The sequence below is a fragment of the Balaenoptera acutorostrata genome, chromosome 4, assembly GCF_949987535.1.
Source record: "Balaenoptera acutorostrata chromosome 4, mBalAcu1.1, whole genome shotgun sequence".
NCBI classification, from domain to species: Eukaryota; Metazoa; Chordata; class Mammalia; order Artiodactyla; family Balaenopteridae; genus Balaenoptera; species Balaenoptera acutorostrata.
The window spans coordinates 143,538,967-143,561,222 of NC_080067.1; the positions used below are offsets into that span (position 1 = coordinate 143,538,967).

At 45.5% G+C, this 22,256-nt stretch overlaps 1 protein-coding gene across 2 annotated transcripts in view; it reads right to left on the reverse strand.

Annotated features, from left to right (window-relative positions):
- The window catches only part of HLCS (holocarboxylase synthetase), a 196,586-nt gene that overhangs the window by 157,522 nt on the left and 16,808 nt on the right, over positions 1-22,256 (reverse strand). For both annotated transcript variants that reach the window (XM_057545542.1, XM_057545543.1), the window contains exons 3-5: positions 18,634-18,796; positions 15,762-16,708; positions 10,945-11,127 (exon numbers count right to left, since the gene is read on the reverse strand). In XM_057545542.1, the coding sequence (XP_057401525.1) occupies positions 10,945-11,127; positions 15,762-16,708; positions 18,634-18,796 (1,293 nt within the window). The remainder of the gene's footprint in view (positions 1-10,944; positions 11,128-15,761; positions 16,709-18,633; positions 18,797-22,256) is intronic.

Below are 22,256 nucleotides of genomic sequence, written 5' to 3' on the forward strand. Positions count from 1 at the left end.
ATCTAGAGTAATAATCTAGGTAATTCTGGGCAGAGAGAGCCTGGACATTCCCCACTCCCCCCCCCCACCACCACCCCGCACCTCCACAAAAATGAACCATCATTTTTAAATGTATGAAACCACAATTTGAGGTTTTCTTTTAAAAGATGTATTTCCTTATTTACTGAGATTAAAAACAGGAAGGGGCATTAGTGGTACCATCATTCAGTTACTCCCTAGTACCTGCTGTATGTAGGATTCATTTTTCCTCAAAGACCAGAAAACAAACTGTCAAATACTTTCCTATGGCAAAGAAAAGCAAACCTTTACAAGTATTCTTAGAAGAAAATTCACTTTTAATTTTAATTTTTCAAACTTTTACTTTAGCTGCAGAAGTCAAGTAGATTTAAACTAACAGTTTTTACAGTTCAGGGCTCAGGAAAGACTCGTGGTAACTGATACTGACTAATGGCCTGGCAACGTGTCCGTTCAGAACTGGGCAATCCTGCTGACTGGTGATGGTGGATGGCACTCCTCCTTTGAAAGAGATTCTATTGCGAATCCGAATTCAAATCTTGGAGATGCAGGAGCTGACTAACACAATCCTTCTCTTTGCCCATAACCCCTACCTCGCCACACTTGGACATACACACAGGAGACACAACAAAATGATGTTGTAAATCTCCATGTGTCAATGGGAAAGTACATTTCATTTTCAGCAGCAATGTCTATGTATTATAACCTAAGTTTTCTCTCATCCTCAGGGGTAAATGGGGAAAACACCTCTCCATCAAGGAAGGTCCTAATTCAGCAATCTTATAGCGTTTTCTCTTAAAGTTTCAGTGAAAGTAATTCACTACGCTTAAAATTGTAAAGACTTGAATGCCACTAGAAAATCAGTTAAAACAAATATTCTAATGACTAAATTATTTTCATTTAAAGCCATGTTCCTCAATTGATCTAATGGGGTTTGATCTCTAGAATTCTCTATGAGGGATAGTATCTCCAACAATTAATAAGAACAAAATTATAGTCTGCATGCCAGTATTTCTTCCAATGATTATATTATTAAATATATTATTAATAAAACAAAGCCCGAAAACACTTTAGGAAAGAAAAATACTGACAAAGCAAGCAGAGGGATCATGCAGAACTGAATGTCTTAGAAACATACAAGACCTAGAAAGCTGTGGGTGACACAGCAGTGCCTGGAAAGACACACCTACTCACAGGCAGCCACTGGGGGGCCGAAACAGGACCACAGCCAAGTAAGTGAGCAGCATTCCCTCCTTACCTCCAAGAGAAAGTGACTGATGGACAGACACACTAACCTTGGCCGAGCTTTCCTGCTGCCAACTTGGCCAAAGAAAGGTCGCCCTGTACTGACCCAGCCTCCCTGCTGAGATCTGACACAGGAACACCAGGACGCTGAACCCTTCCCGCTCAGGCAGGGGAGACGGAGGATTAAACACCATTTGGGTCCACAAACTGCGTGTCGGTTTGGAAATCCTGAAATACTATAAACATTTTCTCAAGACTGCACAACCCTCGGAGCAACATTCTCAGATTATTAGCATGAACGGAAACAAAACGAGTTCCCGGCTATAATTCACATCCCAGAAAACTGAACTAGAACACTTATCAAACAGGATTCAGGCCTCAGAACCCCACATTCCTGCACTGACTGCCAGCTCGGCAGCCGGGAGAGCCACGAACCGATGGCTCTGCTGTGACCACGGGCCGCCTCGCCACCGTGCCCATTTCATTCTGGCCTTGGCTCCGAACCTGATCACAAGGGGCCTTTGATTGTGCCCACAAACCCGGTACCAGTGTGGGCTTATTCCCTGGGATGTATTTTTTAGACCTGGGAGACCAAAATCTGTTCTAAAGAATGTTGCCAGCCTTCCTAGAGACAGCTTCAATCGACTTCCCCAGGAGGTAACGCCATAATCCATACCCCCTCACACATGGCAGCTATTAGGGAGCTGGTATAGAAGACAAAAAGCATTTGGTCCGGGAGGATTTTTTATTCCAAAAGAGCCTGTTTCCCATCCACAAATCTGTGACTGCATAAGCAGTGGATATAAATAGTCTGAGGAAATAAAACCACCCTCTCTCAACAGGGTACTTCCTATCCCCAGAAGGAAACTGCAGAGAAGATGCTCCCTCCAAGGCAGTACCCCCTCCCCAGGTCAGCCAGCAAGAGCCGCAACACAGAGAAAACCCAAACCGTGACAACACCAATTAAAAGCAGAGAGCAACCAAAGTTGTATTTGTCTGCATTTCCCCCGGTGCATTATCAGTCTCTGCCTTGATTGTAGCCAGAAGCATTCACCCCAGAGCCACTTTGAAACTTTCTTGTGCAACCAAGATTCAAGTAAAACTACAGCATGTACAGTAGCTGAAAAGCCTCTCCCCACCCACAAAAAAAAAAACCACAGAATAAAATGAAGGCAGCAAAGGAAAACATCCCAAGTATTATTTCTTTTTGCATTTCAACATCAAACTCATCATGTCACCTTTGCCATAGGTATTATGTTTGATAACAGGAAGTCGGTTAAAATGAAGCAAAAATTTCTGGTTTAGGTGAAGGGCAAAGGAAGAAAGAAAGGAGAGAAAGAGGTATATGAAAGACCCTTAAAAGCCTTCATAGCTATAAAAGCTTTTAAATGTTTGCTTTAATCTGCCATCTGCCCTTTAGCTGGTACCGTATCATAAAACAGCCGCCCCCGACGCCATGTCAGCCACAAGTCAAAAGCGATTCAGGGCACACCTGGAATTCTGCGTTTCTCTCTACTTTGGATCTCTAAAAACTATTTTTTAAGCTGTATTCTAGAGGAACACTAGGAGTTTCCGCCTCGCTGTACATTCAAGATTCAGAACTAGGATAAAAGGGGGAGGGAGGGAAGATTCCGTGCCAAATAACTATGCTAAAACAAAGGAAAGCAAAGATTTTTTTTTTTCTTAATTGGAGAAGGCTAATTAACTCAGAAAAATACATGAGACCCTTCACTGCTACACAATCCAGTTTGCTCCTCTGAGGGGCAAGGACCCCCTCCCTACCCTCCCCCCACTGGCAGGACCACTTGAGATTCAGATGAGATCCTGACACCTGGGAAGCCCCTTGGTTAACTATAAAGCGTGTGAGTGAGCAAGATGAGAAATCGTCTCTTGTTTTCCAGAAACTTCCACAGCAAGGTCTCACACTTAGCAGGCGCTCGGATGTTTGCTAAATGAAGTGGTCGGCTAGAGAAGGAGGGGTAAGTATCATGCGGTATGACTTCGTCTGAGTTTCTTCATAAAGCAACCAACATCGAAAAAGTAATTCCCTAGGTGGAAGGGACAATACAGTTTTCGACACATTTGCAAATATCAAAACTATCCTTATCAATAATACCTGTTTGGTTAGTTATTTTATACATATTAGTGTATACATGTCAATCCCAATCTCCCAGTTCATCCCACCACCACCTGCCCCCCGCTTTCTAATAAGAACCTGCTATATAAAAAAAAAACAAATAAAATAAATTTCAAAAAAAAATCCTCCCTGGAAACAAACAAACAAACAAAAAAACTGTTCGGGCAGGGAGGGAAAAGTTTCACAACAAATAATTTGGGGTTGAATCAAAATGAAATGTTGCACCAGGTTTTGTTTTTAAGCATACACAATCCGCCCCACAGTTCCACACCACCGAAGTCACACACACACACAACATGGTGATTTCTGCCCAGTTTCTTTAATAACAAACCCAGTTGTCACTTCTTATTACGGTTCCATCTTGACCTCGAGGCAAAGGAACCGCACACCCTCTGGCAGGATTCCTGCCTATGTCCTGCTGGCTTCGGATGCTCAGGTCGCCTCCATGCCACTAGCTACGAGCTGTGAGGAACGCCCAAAAGAATCCCAGCTTTACTGCTTCAGAAAGAACCCCGTGTTCCCCAGACCCAAGCGGCGATACCCCAGGATAAGAGGGCAGGCCAAGTCCTCCCCGCTGCCAACCTCAGTGGAGGGCTGTGCACAGCGGCCCCTCCTCCTGCTCCCCCCCCCTCCTGCTCCGGGGGGTGGAAAGGGACCCGCTGGCAGCGGGTGGGGCGGAGGGGGACCTCGGCTCTGTCCCAGCCTGTCCAAATCAACCAGCTGCCCCTCTCGGCACAAACGCCTGTGACTCCACTGCCCAGCCTCCTTCTTTCTGCCATTTCCCTGGCTGAGATAAAAACAGCAACAGAGCCCAGAGAAACGGAAACAAGAGGGTGAGTTTCTGGACCAACTGGACTTTAGGTTCTGCCAGGGAAAGAACTGTGTTTTTTCCATAAAATCAGCGTCGCTCACAAACACGCTGGTGTCCCCCACAGGAAAGGTGTATCCTTGCTAACTTACGGTCACCACCGATGATGGGAGGGAGTAGTAGCCGCCCAGCAATCCCACTCCACAGACCCTGGGGCCCCGGAGTGGTTCTTGAGTCTCTGGCTCTAGTCACACCTCCGGAAAGGAAGTCATCTGTTTGAAAGCGCTCACCCCGGAGATGTCAGCATAGATACATGGTCTCCTTTGACAAACGGTTCAAAATAGTTCGATAGTCAAGAAAGTGCTACATCCAAGCAGGGGTGGGGATGCTAGAATTAGGAACAACCACCAGTAGCCCCCTTCCAGCCACGGGAGCGAATGGACGGCTGAGGCCCTGAGACGCACACATGCCGAACTGAGGGCTCAAAAGTAAACCTAATAGTCGTAGCCAGAGTAAAGCCATTTACTAACAAAGCCAACCCTTTTAAAATAATTAATATAGGTGTCAAATATTAAATAAAATATCAATATCGACAAGAGGGTCCTTGCCTTTTAACATTCAAGTTTTGACCATTTATGGGATGCCTTCAAAGTCCAATGACATACAGTAATTTGTTTTTTAATTTTTAATAATTGGTTTTGCTCATTATAAAATTAATACATGTTCATAACAGAGTATTTGGAAAATACAAAGAAATTTTGAAAATTTAATAAAATCACCATTAAGTCTACAAGATTTAATGCTATTTTGTTGCTACAAAATAGCAACAAGATTTTATGGTTAGGCAAATCAACAAAGGTTACACTTCCTTGTGTAAGTTATGCACTTAGCATCCAACTTTTGACGAGGCAGATGGACCTGTCCACGGCATCAGAAGGTTTAAAGAGATGCCTCCTGACATCAAAGGGGACTCCTGTGAGAGTGACTGCAGTTTGCTCCCAGATGAATACACTTAGAAGAAAACTGCAGGGATGAGGTACATTTCTCAGAGAGCTCATGTCATAAAAAAAAAATACATAAAACATGAATTTGTAAAAGAGCTTAGAAAAAAAACACTGTCACTGTTTTAGGATCTCCTTTTCGTAAATGAGGCTGACGTGTCACCACAGACTGCTGACATTTTGCTAAAACTTGAGCCTGAATCTCACCAAAGGAAACCCAGACCGCAGTGGAATAGATAAGAAATCAGATACTCAGACCTTGTTGAAATATACCCCCCATATATACTGTATTTCCTTCCAGTCTTTTTTCTATGGACATATGCGTGTGGGGTATGTGTGCTCATGTATTTTATGGTTTACAACATATCGTTAATTTTGTGGAGGCCTGAATTTCAATCCTGCCCCTGGGAGATTCGATTAAATGGGAAGACCTCGGTCAGAGAAGTCCAGCTGGGCCACCCAGCATCTGTACCTCAGCGGAACCTTGTTTCCCCATGGTGTCATGCATGGTGACACTCATGAAGTCACACGTGACTGGATTTTATAGCGAAATCACATGCTACTGTGGTGCCTGGGTGTCAAAGAAGGTCTCAGAAACACACCTCCAGCAAATGCCAAGGGCTGACTGTACTTTGGGTGAATGTTTTTTTTCCTACTTGGATCACATGCTATCTTTTTTCCATTTATATCACTGTAATATGGAAGCACATAGATGCCTCATAAATCTTGTGTGCTATTTGGTATAAAGAGCGAGTGTCCAGGCACCAAACTGTATAAACACAGCTGGTATGCAGTAAAACTATTTAGATAACTAGTGTGTTTATTTTGTTCTTTCACAGTCCATCCTATAAGAGTACCTAATACACAGTAAATGTTTAATGAAAGATGAATATTATTAACTGTGACTATGAAATAATTTCTACAGGCCCAAAAAAAGTGCCACCGATATAATGGAAAATTACTAAGTTATACTATGCAAAACTGATGTAGAGAGGAAAAAAAAAGCAAATCTCTGAAGAGCTACTTTATAGTTCTAGGATATAGTTCTGCCTGCTCACCAGGCAGCCTGGCTCAGCAGCGACACCGTGTGGTGAGAGATCTCTGATCCCCAAGAGCACAGAGTATTTTACAGGAAGCAAGAAGCAGAGAGCCAGGGAGGTGGATGGAACTAGAATCTGTCACACAGAGTGAAGTAAGTCAGAAAGAGAAAAACAAATACCATATGCTAACGCATATATATGGAATTAAAAAAAAAATGGTTCTGAAGAACCTAGGGGCAGGACAGGAATAAAGACATAGACGTAGAGAATGGACTTGAGGGCATGGGGTCGAGGCGGGGGGGAAGGGAGGGGAAGCTGGGATGAAATGAGAGTGGCATGGACATATATACACTACCAAATGTAAAATGGATGGCTAGTGGGAAGCTGCTGCATAGCACAGGGAGATCAGCTCGGTGCTTTGTGTCCATCTAGAGGGGTGGGATAGGGAGGGTGGGAGGGAGACTCAAGAGGAGGGGATATGGGGATATATGTATATGTATAGCTGATTCATTTTGTTATACAGCAGAAACTAACACAACATTGCAATTATACTCCAATAAAGATGTGAGAAAAAAAAAAAAAGAAAGAAAACAAACAGCCAGCACAGGCATCTAATCCAAAAGGCAGGTGAGAAACCTAAAGATGGGCCGTATGTAACAGGTGATGGGATGCCAGGATCCTCTCCGTGTAACTTAATTCCATGGGGAGCAAGGAGATCTATTAAGAAGGCTCAGAATAGAAAGTATGATCCAATTCCATTCCCAATCTGTCATCCGTATCTATAACACTCAGCCACCAGCACAATGACGAGAAGGTGTTCCGAAATGTCTCCACCTCGGCATCAGAAGGACGAGGAGGACCCGCCCAGCTGCCTCCAGAAAGACCATGACAGTTGGCGAGTAGCCACCTTTGCACTTGCACAATAATCCTTCAGAGCACTTGTACTCCGGAAAACACACCTCTAAAACCCTGAATTCTCGCATTTCCTTCTACAGCAGATTCCGGGTCTTCTAAGAGGAGTTAATAAACATTAAGAAATAAGGGGGGCTTCCCTGGTGGCGCAGTGGTTGAGAATCTGCCTGCTAATGCAGGGGACACGGGTTCGAGCCCTGGTCTGGGAAGATCCCACATGCCGCGGAGCAACTAGGCCCGTGAGCCACAACTACTGAGCCTGCGCGACTGGAGCCTGTGCTCCTCAACAAGAGAGGCCACGACAGTGAGAGGCCCGCGCACCGCGATGAAGAGTGGCCCCCACTTGCCACAACTAGAGAAAGCCCTCGCACAGAAATGAAGACCCAACACAGCCATATATAAATAAATTTAAAAATAAAAAAAAATAAAAAAAAAAGAAATAAGGATATACATATGTAACAATCATACGTTCATTCACGCACGCAGTTCCTTGGGCTCCCAAAGTAAAGCAGAATTCAGAGAGAAGCAGTTGGGAGGGAAAGTAGTCCATAGGATACATACCTAAGATCAACCAGACCAAGTGGAGGGCCCGAAATGAGAAGTGAACATGGCTCAAAATTACGCTTTTCCAAAGTTTTTATATAATAAAGGGCTTGGTCGGCTTGGGGTCTGTGTGGAGTGTTTCTGTATGTGTATATAGAATAAATATTTGCTTTAATATTGTTGAAGCTTTGCATTCCCATGGTTTGTGAAAGGGGGTTACTAATGAATAGGAGAAAATGTATCCTCCCACCCCCAGGCAGTTTAAAGAGCCAGAAGGACAAAAATATGAAGCATCTACTGTGTATTGTAACATACGCAGACACACAATACAAAGCCTTAGGTATTTCAGGTTATGCCCATTCTAAAGAAGATGGAAAAGCCTAGAGTTCCAAACCTCTGCTCACAGGAAAATAGCAAGAGAGCAGGTCACTCTTTCCTCTCCATTGCGACGTCCAAGAGTCAGGAGGCCCAAGTCCCAAGACCAGCAATGATCACAAGAACTCACGGGAAAGGTCAGGGAGCACTGCCAGGGGCAAGCCTGGGTCTAGCTCGCTCCCTGACCTCGGAGCAGGCAGGCACCCCTCACAGGTCCAGCCTCAGCCCTCCACGCTTAGGAAAGGAGGGAGGGAGAGGGTCTAGGAGAGTGACAGCCACCTCCCCTGGGGACCAGAAACCCTCACCCTCAAGGCTCTGCCCCATCCCTCCAAGGTGGGAGGTCTATAAATGGGTCCTCTTTAAGTGTTGAAGCTCTGAGGACTGGCTTTATTTTGATACTTTTTAATAAATCACAGAACAGAGCTGTTGCTTCTTCTATCGACACATAGAACAGAGATAAATGATGTGGAGCTTTGAGGCCTGAGATGAAGGTGCAAACAAAAGTCATACCATTAATCCCCAAGAACACCCATTAAGAAGAGGGCAGGGCTTCCCTGGTGGCACAGTGGTTAAGAATCCGCCTGCCAATGCAGCGGACACGGGTTCGAGCTCTGGTCCGGGAAGATCCCACATGCCACGAAGCAACTAAGCCCGTGCGCCACAACTACTGAGCCTGCGCTCTAGAGCCCGCAAGCCACAACTACTGAAGCCCGCGTGCCTAGAGCCTGTGCTCTGCAGCAAGAGAAGCCACTGCAATGAGAAGTCTGCGCACCGCAATGAAGAGTAGCCCCTGCTCGCTGCAACTAGAGAAAGCCTGCTTGCAGCAACAAAGACCCAACGCAGCCAAAAATAAATAAATAAAATAAACAAATAAATTTTTAAAAAAAGAAGAAAAAGAAGAGGGCAGACTGGCTCAAAAAATTGTGCAATGAAAATGCAATGACTGTGAAAAAAAAATCATCCATTGCTATACTTTTAATTTTTTTAAATTAAAAACATTACTTAGGGCTTCCCTGGTGGCGCAGCGGTTAAGAATCTGCCTGCCAACGCAAGGGACACGGGTTCGAGCCCTGGTCCAGGAAGATCCCACATGCCGCGGAGCAACTAAGCCCGTGCGCCACAACTACTGAGCCTGCGCTCTAGAGCCCGCGAGCCACAACTACTGAAGCCCGTGCGCCTAGAGCCCGTGCTCCACAACAAGAGAAGCCACCGCAATGAGAAGCCCACGCACGGCAACGAAGAGGAGCCCCCGCTCACCGCAACCAGAGAAAAGCCCGCGCGCAGCAACGAAGACCCAACATAGCCAAAGATAAAATAAGTAAAATAAAATAAATAAATTTACAAAAAAAAAAAACATTACTTAGTCTTTTTAGACCAGCCACCAGGCACTTATTAGGCACATTATACACTTTTAACTTATTCAATCTCCCAACAACACCAATAACATAATAATAATAATTGCACTAAGGTGTTTAATGGGTTTGTTTGTTTGTTTGTTTGTTTGTGGCTGTGTTGGGTCTTTGTTGCCGCGCACTGGCTTTCTCTAGTTGCGGTGAGCAGGGGCTACTCTTCGTTGCGGTGCGCGGCCTTCTCATTGCAGTGGCTTCTCCTGTTGCAGAGCACGGGCTCTAGGCGCACGGGCTTCAGTAGTGGTGGCACGTGGGCTCAGTAGTTGTGGCTCACGGGCTCCAGAGCGCAGGCTCAGTAGTTGTGGCGCACGGGCTTAGTTGCTTCGTGGCATGTGGGATATTCTCGGACCAGGGATTGAACCCGTGTCCCCTGCATTGGCAGGCGGATTCTTAGCCACTGCACCACCAGGGAAGTCCCTGCACTAAGGTTTAAATAATACAATTTACACAGAACTTCCATATATACGATTTCATCTAGTTCTAAAATAATTCTGTAAGGTATCCAAATCCTAAATGCTCTCAGATTCTATATCTGTCTTCCCCAAGTGAACACATCCCACCCAGAGAACTCATAGCTCTAGTCTCTTCTGAAAAGTAAGTTTGCCAAGGGACAGAGAATAACCCAAAAGAGAATTCCTCCTCTTTTAAAACGGTTCGGATAGAGGGTATAATTTGTTCTTTTCCAGGCAAAGCAGGGAAGTTTGGTGTTTAGAGTCACCTGGACTATTAGGTATTTGCTGAAACTATACAGTTACATCACTAAACTCACAATTTCCCCATTTAGGGGGGACAAACAGAGATAGACCCACAAAATAATTTGCCACAATCAACAAGAAATTGACAGCTTGGCAAAGCAAAAAGATTATTGAGAAGACACACCTGGAGAAAGTGGCAACCTGCCCAACCAGCCACAGGCATCAAACGCAGACAAAAGGCCAGGAAAATTCCTGAATACATTCCCAACTCCATGACATTTTCCCTTTAGACAAAAGTAAAAGATATCAACTGAAATCCAGAGCCCCTTTTGCCACAAGATGGCAGACTTCAGCACAAAAGAAACAAAAGTTGTGATTTCCCCATCCAAAGATTCACTGGGGAAGGCCCAAATCAAAACAAAGGCTTTTAATCCCAACTGAATAAATTGCGGTTTCCAAATACACTCTTGACATATAAAAAGAGTGACCTTTTCCCCCCCTCAAGTGGAAAGGGCCATAACTTTAAGACATAACTCCCTCTAAACTCCAGTGTTCTTCTCTCCCTCCCTTACATAAAACACCAAATAAATAAGTTATACTTGGATAACTTTAAGACGGTTTCAAAACCTGAAGTCAAAATAGAAATGGAAAATCAAAACAGAAAACAAAATTGAAACCCACTGCAAGGCAACGACTGAGGGAAGAGTCACCGTTCTGAAGAAGGGCACCTGAGGGGGCCCCTTTCCAGCCGAGCACACACTCACCTCAGCTGCCGACAGCAAGTAAAGGGGCGTTAAGGCAGGAACATGTTTTGCATCACAGCTTAGGCCAAGCGTTGTCAGGATCTCCTTAAGGACTTCGTATCTTCTAAAATTGCTTGATTTGAGCAGGTTAAAATCCTCTTGTGTTTGCACTACTGGAGAGCTGGGAGGTAGTTCCAGGTGCACCTGAGGGAAAAAGACACCACGACGTAAATCAGAGGCACTTAGCGACATAAAGAAAAGCAGTGGCTTTACTACTTTTTCTGAAAACTTGAACATGAATCCTTCTAATCATCAACAGTATATAAACCCGGAACCTGAATATTTGGTAAGGAACAACAAGCAATAAAAAGATTCGAGGGAGCCCATTAAAATCATGGCTGAAAAGATCTGGTGGAAATGACCCTGGATAGTAACTTTCCAGGTCTCGAATTTTATCACTAATCAGTCATGGGACCTTGGGCAAGTCACTTAACTCGGTTATACGACAAACGTTTAGGAACATGGTTGTGCTGAGGACCCAAGTACAGTTGCTGCTGAAGTGGGGGAGGCACAGTGAGTCATGCTCGAAGCTCCTATTCCACCTACTGGTCATAACTCCTGGGGACGGGAGTGGCCTTAGTCACCGCTTTAAGAGTGTTTGCAGGAATACAAATAGAGGAGTGGGGTTTGGCGGACTCCAGAAAGGGCTGCCCCACCTCCCTCCTTCACCTGGTAAGACTTGGAATTTCATGTATTTAGTTCAGGCTTTGTCGTACAGTTAAAATTAAAGTAGTTCCGGGACTTCCCTGGCAGTCCAGTGGTTAAGACTCCACGCTTCCACTGCAGGGGGCGTGGGTTCGATCCCTGGTCGGGGAACTAAGATCCCAACATACCAGAACTTCTAGCTGACTCAAACTAGAACCTTCCTATCAATGGTCTGTGTTTTGGTATGAAGGAATGTACTAGAACTTTTGGCTCTGTTGAGATGAGATTTTAACTGGGCATTAGAGCCTGGAGGTTGCCAGAATACTCAATACTCAGAAGGGCAATCTGACCATGTTTTATTTCATTTTGCTTTTGCCAGGGGTCAGCTGTGGGATTCTACTGCCTGCAGAGCACCCAGCTGATGTTATAAGAACATTATAATAAAATGAAAAGTATAGTGCTAGGGGCTTCCCTGGTGGTGCAGTGGTTAAGAATCCACCTGCCAATGCAGGGGACAGGGGTTCGAGCCCCGGTCCGGGAGGATCCCACATGCCACGGAGCAACTAAGCCCTTGTGCCTCAACTACTGAGCCTGCGCTCTAGAGCCCGTGAGCCACAACTACTGAAGCCCGCGCACCTAGAGCCCGTGCTCCACAACAAAAGAAGCAACCACAATGAGAAGCCCGCGCACCACAATGAAGAGTAGCCCCTGCTCAACACAGCTAAAGAAAAGCCCGCGTGCAGCAACAAAGATCTAATGCAGCCAAAAATTAATTAATTAATTAATTAATTTTTTAAAAAAAGTATAGTGCCAGCCTTCAGGCAACTTAAAATCTCTCAATTCCCACTCAAGCCTTAACCAAAACAAAAATACTGCCCAGATATACTGTCTAAAACAATCCAATTGTTGAAAGTTGAAGCCAATCTGAAAAGTTTGCAGAGGACTGTCCGGCAGAGTCCCCACATTCCAGCGGGCCAGCTGAGGGCTGCCTGCCTCACCCACAACTGAGCCTGTTGGCCACGAGCAGCAGGGGACTCTGTCCTCTAAATAGCCCTAGAAAAGGAAGGAGGCAGAAAAGCGAACTCCTTTAAGGTATATGAATCCTACTGTGTCTCCTTCTACCGTGCATTCTTACCCAAAATGTGTGACTCTCATCTCCAGGGGTCAAAGCCAGTGCTGGGACGGACGATCAGCACGGCAACGGGTCACGTTTAATTCACCTGAGCATGTGACTGTCCAGAGGTTACCTCTTACAGGTGGCAGAAATCAAACGAACCAAGTTCTGTCCCCACCTGGGCCCAAGGAGGGGGGCGAGTGTGGTTAATGGCCAATGTACTCCCTGGGCTGAGCGAGTACACCCAGGGTGGGGTGCTACAGAAGTCCCTGTCACAAGTGAGAGATGCCGAGGATGAAAAGGAGAGCTCCCCCTGCGAGCAGGCCTCCGGATTCCAGGAGGTGAGAGAAAGCACAGCTGTCGACATTGTGGGCGAAGTGCGATTGTCGGTTTCAAGGTTAGGTGCTTCTACAACAGCAGCGAGAAGACAGGCCGTCTGGCTCTGCACCTCAAACCATCTGGCAAAACGGCCACCAGCGCATGTGCGTGCCACAGCCACCCTCCTGGTCCTCTGGCTGTGATGCTGTTACCATAGTGATGGGCCCATTTCTGTAACTTGGCTTCGTCTAAAATTAAGGCATTTATTTAGACAAGACCCAAAGCCATAACTAAAAATGTCTCCAGTCACAGACGGGACGGGGGGTGCTACTGGCATCTAGCAGTAAGTGCTGCTAATGACCCCACAACAAAGAAGGAACTGGTCCGAAATCTCAGCAGTGCCATGGTTGAGAAACTCTGCTATAAAAGCAGAACCACTTCTGCTATGTGCTAAGCTAAATAAGAACACAAAATATTTCAAATCCATTTCACAGGCTCTATCTGCACAACCTTCATGCCAAACTCCTGGTCCATTTGATAAATCGAATGTCAGCATTAACCCACAGCCTTAAACTTTCCCTGCAAATCTGATCAGCAGAACAGTCCATCAGAATTTCCTTTTTCTGTACGACGATGAACGCCTTGCCTAAGGTCTCAGTGTCAGCTCCCTGGCTGTGAGACCACCACCTACTGAGCAGCTGTGGTTTGTCCTTGAAGTCCTCCTCTTACTGGGTTACATCATTGCCCCATTTATTACAAAAATGAAGACTATGAAATTGAACAGGGAAAGAGGAAACTAACCAGCCTGTGCTAATATTTATTGGTTGATCTCGGCAGCAAGGTATGGTAGTGACACAGGCCTGAGAAGAAAACAGTGACCCTGTCACACAGAGACTGGAAGTCATTTAAAATCAAAAATGACATTCTAATCCCCTGCATCTGATTTTTGAAGCTGCATCATATTGCCTTTCATCCTAGGGCAATGCATGCGTATCAAATTTTATGACAGTAACGGGGTCAATTTAAATGGTGCAGCAAGCAGATTTGCTATGTAACTCAGAGAAATGGATCGCAACAGTGCCGAATCAATTTTCTAGTACAAGTCTGCGCACAGGGGTGGTAAAATTCACTGCTGAAAGCTGAAATGCGGCTCTAGGAAGTCAGGGTTTTAAGTGGATTTTCTGAGTTACTATAGTTACCATATTTGCAGACAAAAAGATAAGAGGAACTTTATTAGGCCTCCAAAAACTAATTCATGTGGTTTGCAGCCCACATGAAACCTGCTTGCATTGTACATGTTCATCTGCGAACATGTTCATGCCCCCTTAAAGAATGTTTGGTCAGAAAACCCAAGAGACTTAATTTCTAGGAGGGCTGGAGAGACACACAGCATATGAAATGAAACCATACCAAAAAAAAAAAAAAAGGAAACAATTCACTAACTCAATAAAAAGATCCCTATAATAAAACAAAATCTGTTACACTCATCCTGGGAACCATTCTGGGCAAAATATCCACATCTACTTAGTCTTCTCATCAGATCATCAGGGACTTCCCTGGCGGTCCAGTGGTTGAGACTCCGCACTTCCATTGCAGGGGGTACAGGTTTGATCCCTGGCCAGGGAACTAAGTTCCCACATGCTGCACAGTGCAGCCAAAAAATAAACGACCATTAGATCATCAAATGCTTAAGGATGAGTGTTCATCTAAACTCTAACAAAAACTTTTGCCCAGGGACTTCCCTGGTGGTCCAGTGGTTAAAACTCCGCACTCCCAATTCAGGGGGCCCAGGTTCAATCCCTGGTCAGGGAACTAGATCCCGCATGCCACAACTAAGACCCAGAGCAGCTAAATAAGTAAATATTCAAAAAGGAAAAAAACACTTTTGCCCAAAGGCATTAAAAGATTTGCAGTAAATGATCAGGAATTCTGAAGTAGTCTATCCTGCTACCATTTGCTTAAACAAACAAACGAAAAGCTCAAAAGAAAAAGAATGTGGGGGGTGGGGGGGTGGAACCAGCAGATGAACCAAAGGAGCCCCCTTAGCATGGGAAGGGAAGTAAAATTTTCCTTTTATCTCTGTTTCCATTTTTTCTCACCTATGTATTAATTTGCTATAAATCTAAATCACTTCAATATTCTCTTATTTGAAACTGTTCTCAGCACTTAGATTTTAAGACTGACAAATCATAAAGGAATTGAGGATCTGAAGGTGTTTTCAACACTCACTATCCCAGCAGTTGGTGAGCACTCACACAAACCCCTGACAATATTTTAATGTGATAGTTACTACTGTTTGGAATTACCACCCCAAGGCACTCAACTCCCTTCATTAAATAACAGTTCGATTATATTAACTAAAGTGTGCTTTGAGGCAAGAGAGTGGGGACTGATGGATTTTAGAAAGAGTATTACCAGTGTATAGATCAAGACAAGAAACAAGTTTTGGCTAATTCTTGGTTAACCAGCAATCTTTAATTAGCCATAATACCTTCTGCCTCCTTCCTTCATCACAAGTCTTTTGGTGAAACAGGATATTCACAGGAAAGCCTGCTACTCACCATCAGCAAAAATTCCCAGCCAAAAGTCAGAAGCACCGCCCCCCAGCACACAGGCTCTCCAACCTTTCCAAGTACGGCCTTCGAGAGCGTATCCAAGCAAAGAGACCCAAAGATCCTGACACGGATGCCGGCCTGCATACCTGGCAAAGAACAGCTTCTCCTCCGCACGTTCCGAAAGGCACTTGCACAATCAGCCTGTCCTCGTCCTTGTTCTCCAGGTGGCCCTGGAGCTTGCCCAGGCTGAGCGGCTCCCCGGGGCCCCCCTCGTAAACGCAGCCGCTGATCAGGACGCTGAGCCTCACCCGGCTCCAGTCCGCCTTGCAGAAAACCAGGCTCTGCACTGTGTCCTGCAGCGGGGCCTTCCTGGTCACCTGGAAGCCAGCAAGCGTGAAGGGCGACGACAGGCCCAGTACCTTCCCTCCCTGAGAAAGATAGGCCAGGAACCTCCGGGACAGGTCCTCAGGGACGGACTCCCTCGCGGCAATGACCACCAACAGGCAGTTGTCTGGCCACGGGTCCCTGAGAGCACTTTCCAGTGGCAGGTGGTACAGAGTGTAACAGCTGGTGTCCACGCAGTCGGCCAGAGCCGACCGGACCTGCTGGAGCCGGCCCAGGGCGTCCTGGGAGTCGGACCCCACGTAGAGAAGGATGTTGGGTGCCTTTCCCGTGAGGTTGACCCTCCTCGGTTCTCTCTTGGGGCAGAAGTCATACGCGATACCCTCCAAACTACTGCTGTAGTCGTAGGGAAGATCTGGAATGTTCTCCGCAGAGGCAAACTTGACGGACTCAATGGTGCTGTTCTCAAGCTCCAAACACTCGTGGCAGCTAGAAAGATGGAGGTGACAGTGCTCGACGGAGCCCATGCCTCTGTCGCTCTCCCCAGCAGGCTCGCCCCCAAGGGCACCGCCTTGCCCCTGCGTGGCTGCGGAACCCAGAGCCTGGCGGTCCTCTCTGCCAACGTGCTCCATAGCCCCCAGCTCAGGCTTGCTCTCAACAGAAGATTCAGGCTGGGGCTCTAGGAGCTGGGCTGGCGTGTCTGAGGCCTGATCCTTAAGTTCCTTCAGAGCGGAGTCCTGCAAGTGCACAGCTGAAGAGAACAGAAAAGATAATCCATCAACCCTCTGGTTTGTCATGCAGCTCAGCTCAGAACCTCAGGGCGCTCTCTGCAATGCACGACCTACATTCCAGGGCAGCCCTCATTCCCCCCTGCCCCAACTCTGAGGCCTCCTTGGGAACCACGTAACTGCTCCCACCTGCTAGGAGGGTGCCCTTGACATTCCCGAGTAAAATCGCACGTGTCCACACCTTTCCCATATAGGTCGGAAAACCTCACACCCCCTTATTGACTGGTGAAGAAAGTGAGATTCGGAGAGGTGATTTTGTCCACTTGCTTACAGATTCAATTTTGTGGCTATCAATCTCCTATATGATAATGAAACTCAAAAACAAGGCACATAGCTAGAGTCTAACCATGCACACCCCAGGAAAAAGCCACTCTCAGGACGCTTCATTGGATCAACCGGGGAGAAGGATCTTGCCAGTATCTTGACCCAGGTCTGGAATATAAGTTTACAATCACTGATTCAAAAAACATTTACTGAGCACTTGCTAAACGTCTGGCATGGTATTAGGCACGTGCACATGGCCAATGGGGAAATGAAGTGATTTTCACAAATTTCCAGAGCTGGTGACACTCATTGGCTCAAGATACAAATGAAGACTTTCTTGTAAGTCAATTATACTTCAATAAAATAAAATTTTAAAAGTATATGTGTACATCCGCTTCCCTGGGGGCGCAGTGGTTGGGAGTCCGCCTGTCAGTGCAGGGGACACGGGTTCGAGCCCTGGTCCGGGAGGATCCCACATGCCGCGGAGCAACTAAGCCCGTGAGCCACAAGTACTGAGCCTGCGCTCTAGAGCCCGTGAGCCACAACTACTGAGCCTGCGTGCCACAACCGCTGGGGCCCACGCGCCTGAACCCCGAGCTCCGCAATGGTGGGGGGACCACCACAGTAAGGGGTCCGCGCATCGCAGTGGGAGTGGCCCCCGCTCTCTGCAACTGGAGAAAGCCCGTGCGCAGCAATGAAGACCCGACGCCGCCGGGAGTGAAATTAATTGGTTAATTAATTAATTAATTTTTAAATATATATGTGTATACATACACATAAAAAAGACTTACATGGACATGGAAAGCGTACTTTTTTAAAAAAAAATAATAAATTTATTTATTTATTTTTGGCTGCATTGGGTCCTCGTCGCTGCGCATGGGCTCTCTCCAGCTGCAGCGAACGGGGGCCACTCTTCGCCACGGTGCGTGGGCCTCTCATTGCAGTGGCTTCTCCTGTTGCGGAGCACAGGCTCTAGGTGCACGGGCATCGGTAGTTGTGGCACGCGGGCTCAGTAGTTGTGGCGCATGGGCCCAGCCGCTCCACGGCACGTGGGATCATCCCGGACCAGGGCTCGAACCCGCGTCCCCTGCACTGGCAGGCGGACTCCCAACCACTGCGCCACCAGGGAAGTCCCGGAAAGCCTACTTTTAAGCCTAATTAAGGAAGAACATTTTGCGTGTTTCCTGAAAAAAGATGTGTCCCAAAATGATGTAGTTGTAAATGTTTTAAGTAAAAAAAACTGTTAGATTTAGAACTTCATAGTAACACTGGCTATGCCTTCCATTCAGTTAAACTATGGTCTAGAAACCAGTTATACTGTATTAGAGTGTGTGAAATAAATATTATATGGGTTCTAAATTTGCATGCCATTTCATGAACAATGCAATTATGGGAAATCCTTGTTTAAGAATTTGAAAAGCACTAATGATATAGTCAGGGATAAGCACCTCAAAAAAAAAAAACTGACACATGTATGAATGTTATACTATTATGGTTCTATACAAACTGCTGGCTGAATTAAGCTGCAAATAAGCATTGCCCTTAAGTCATACCAAACAACAATCCTTAAGCTCATAACTAATGGCATCCTGCTATGATGAAAACATTTCCGAAGATGACTTACAAACGATCTTTTGGGGTATCAGTCCATTAGCCACCTGGAGTCTATCTTCAAGGAACGCCACTCCCAGCTTGCTGAAGTCATCCACACTTGCTTTGGCGATTAACTGATAAGGATCCCCAGGTCTGCAAGCTAATGGCAAACAACAATCCGACCACTTCACAATCTGAGAAGAAGTGGGTGAGGGAGGAGGAAGAAAGACAAGATGAGATTTTTCTTCTCTGAAATAACCAGATACTTTACTTTTCCCTTCAGCTCCCACCACTATATTACAGTCAAACAATGAATTACTGGATAGTACATTTTAACATCAAAGATGTCCTGGTTCAAGCATTCTCATTTCTACTTAACAGGGCTTACAAAGCACTAGATGTAACTCTCTCATTTAAAAGTAATTGAAGTCTTAACTGCTTTTCAAGGGACTAAAAGGGGAAAGGGCCATTCCCTACATACTGGAAAGACATAAACTTGCCCTTCACTAACAGGAAATAGGAGAGAACAAGCCCGCAATATCCAATGATTCATAGATATTCATTCACCCTTAGATCAGCTTTTCTCAAAGTGGGGTCCAAGACCCACTACAACCGAACTCCCCGGGAGCAGATAAAAACTTCATGTTTCTGGACACTACTCTCTGTCTGGTGCTTCAGACTCTCTGGAGTTGCAGCCCAGGAATCAGAAGTTTAAACATGCTTCCCATTGATTCCTGAATGTGAGAGCAACCGTCTCCAGAGAGCTCCGGCCTGTCGCAGTTCACATTTCCACCACAAGGGGGACAGGGAAAATGAGAGTAGACAAAGCTCAGTCCTTTAAGCCAGCGGTCCCCAAACTTTTTGGCACCAGGGACCAGTTTCGTGGAAGACAATTTTTCCACGGACCGGGGTAGGGGGGATGGTTTCGGGATGACTGTAGCACGTTACATTTATTGTGCATTTTATTTCTATTATTATTACACTGTAATATATAATGAGATAATTATACAACTCACCATAATGCTGACAGGAGGCGGAGCTCAGGCAGTAATGCGAGCGGCGGGGAGCAGCCATAAATACAGATGAAGCTTCACTCGCCCATCCACCGCTCACCTCCTGCTGTGTGGCCTGGTTCCTAACAGGCAATGGACCAGTACCGGTCCGTGGCCCAGGGATTGGGGGCCCCTGCTTTAAGCCTTCCAGTGTTTATGAAAAAATTTGAGACTGGGACAAGAAGGGGAGCCCCTTGGGGTTGGGAGCCTGGCTCTGGAGCCCTAGATCTGGGTCTGGGTCAAACTCTGCTAATTGTCTCAGAACCTTTCAAGTCTCAGCTTCTTCATTTCATAAAACAGGAATAATGATAGTACCCATCATTGTATAGGTTTGTTATGTTAATGAAATTAAAGAGTTTATGTAATGCCCCTAGTAGAAAGCTTGGGACAGAAAAAGCGTTCAATTAATGGAAGCTGCTATTATTAGAATCTGGCTTTAAAAGCAATATTGAATATAGTGGTCCTTTTCCAAGATGCCATGAATAATTTCCCTACTTCCCAAAATCTTCTCAGGGATGTCCTGCCCCAAATTTCATGATCAGAGATATATACTTTTGAATTCCATTTTTTATATTGTTAGGTTAGGTTTTTAGAACTAACTCTTGCTGAAAACAATTTTGAAATGCTGGATATGGACTTCCCTGGTGGTCCAGTGGGGTTAAGAATCTGCCTTCCAATGCAGGGGACGCAGATTCAATCTCTGGTCGGGGAACTAAGATCCCACATGTCATGGGGCAACTAAGCCCTCGTGCTGCAACTACTGAGTTCGTGCCACAACTACAGAGCCCAAGTGCCAAAACTAAGACCCGACTCAGCAATAAATAAATAAATAAATAAATAAATGCTGGATAAATAAAGAAAACATCATTTTAAAAGCACTGGAGAATTGACTAGATAATGAAGAACTTCCGGGCCAAATGCCAGGGTAAATCCTGAACCTACAGAGGTAAGGGGAATTCCCACAAGCCAAGGAACATTGGCCCTGAGGGTACTTGCTTATCCAGGAAACCTGGGATTTAATAGTCAGGGTCCATAAATAAATAAATAAATAAATAAAGTCAGGGTACAACTGGCATCAAGATAAACATACAGATCAATGGAATAGAACTGAGAGTATAGAAATAAACATATACATTTGTAGACGATTGATTTTGGACAAGGTTCCCAAGACAACTCAAAGGGAAATAATCATCTTTTCAACAAATGTGCTGGTACAACCAGGTATCCACATGCAAAAGAATGAATATGTACCCCTATCTCATACCATGTATTACCAGGTACAAAATTAACTGAAAATGGATCAAATCCTCAATATAAGAGATAGAACTACAAAACTCTTTGAAGAAAACATAGATGTAAATCGTCATGACCTTGGATCAGGCACTGGTTTCTCAGTAAGACACCAAAAGTACAAGCAACGAAAGAAAAAAATAAATAAATTGGACTTCATCAAAATTTTTGAGTGGGACTTCCCTGGTGGCTCAGTGGTTAAGAATCCTCCTGCCAATGCAGGGGACACGGGTTAGAGCCCTGGTCCGGGAAGATCCCACATGCCACAGAGCAACTAAGCCCATGTGCCACAACTACTGAGCCTACACTCTAGAGCCCGAGAGCCACAACTACTGAAGTCCATGTGCCTAGAGCCCGTGCTCCGCAATAAGAGAAGCCACCACAATGAGAAGACTGTGCACTGCAGCGAAGAGTAGCCCCCGCTCGCCACAACTAGACAAAGCCCACGCACAGCAACAAAGACCCAACACAGGGCTTCCCTGGTGGCGCAGTGGTTGAGAACCTGCCTGCTAATGCAGGAAACACGGGTTCGAGCCCTGGTCTGGGAAGATCCCACATGCCGCGGAGCAACTAGGCCCGTGAGCCACAACTACTGAGCCTGCGTGTCTGGAGCCTGTGCTCCGCAACAAGAGAGGCCACAATAGTGAGAGGCCCGCGCACCGCGATGAAGAGTGGCCCCCACTTGCCACAACTGGAGAAAGCCATAGCACAAAAACGAAGACCCAACATAGCAATCAATCAATCAATCAATAAAGAAATCTTAAAAAAAAAAAAAAAAAGTTGCTTATATTTAAAAAAAAAAAAAAAAAGACCCAACACAGCCAAAAATAAATAAATTAAATTTATAAAAAAAAAATTTTGTGCTTCAAAGAACACTTTCAAGAAAGTGAAAAGACAACCCACAAAATGGAAGAAAATATTTGCAAATCATGTATCTGATAAGAGATTTGTATCCACAATATATAAAGAATTCCCACAACTCAACAATAAAAAGACAAATACCCAATTTAAAAATGGGCAAAGGATCTGACTAGACATTTCCCCAAAGAAAATATACAAGTGGCAATAGCACTTGAAAAGATGCTCAACACCATTCATCATTAGAGAAATGCAAATCAAAACTACAACGAAATGGACTTCCCTGGTGGCGCAATGGTTAAGAATCCGCCTGCCAATGCAGGGGACACGAGTTCAAGGCCTGGTCCGGGAAGATCTCACATGCCATGGAGCAATTAAGCCCGTGTGCCACAATTACTGAGCCTGCACTCTAGAGCCCGCAGGCCACAACTACTGAGCCCGTGTGCCCCAACTA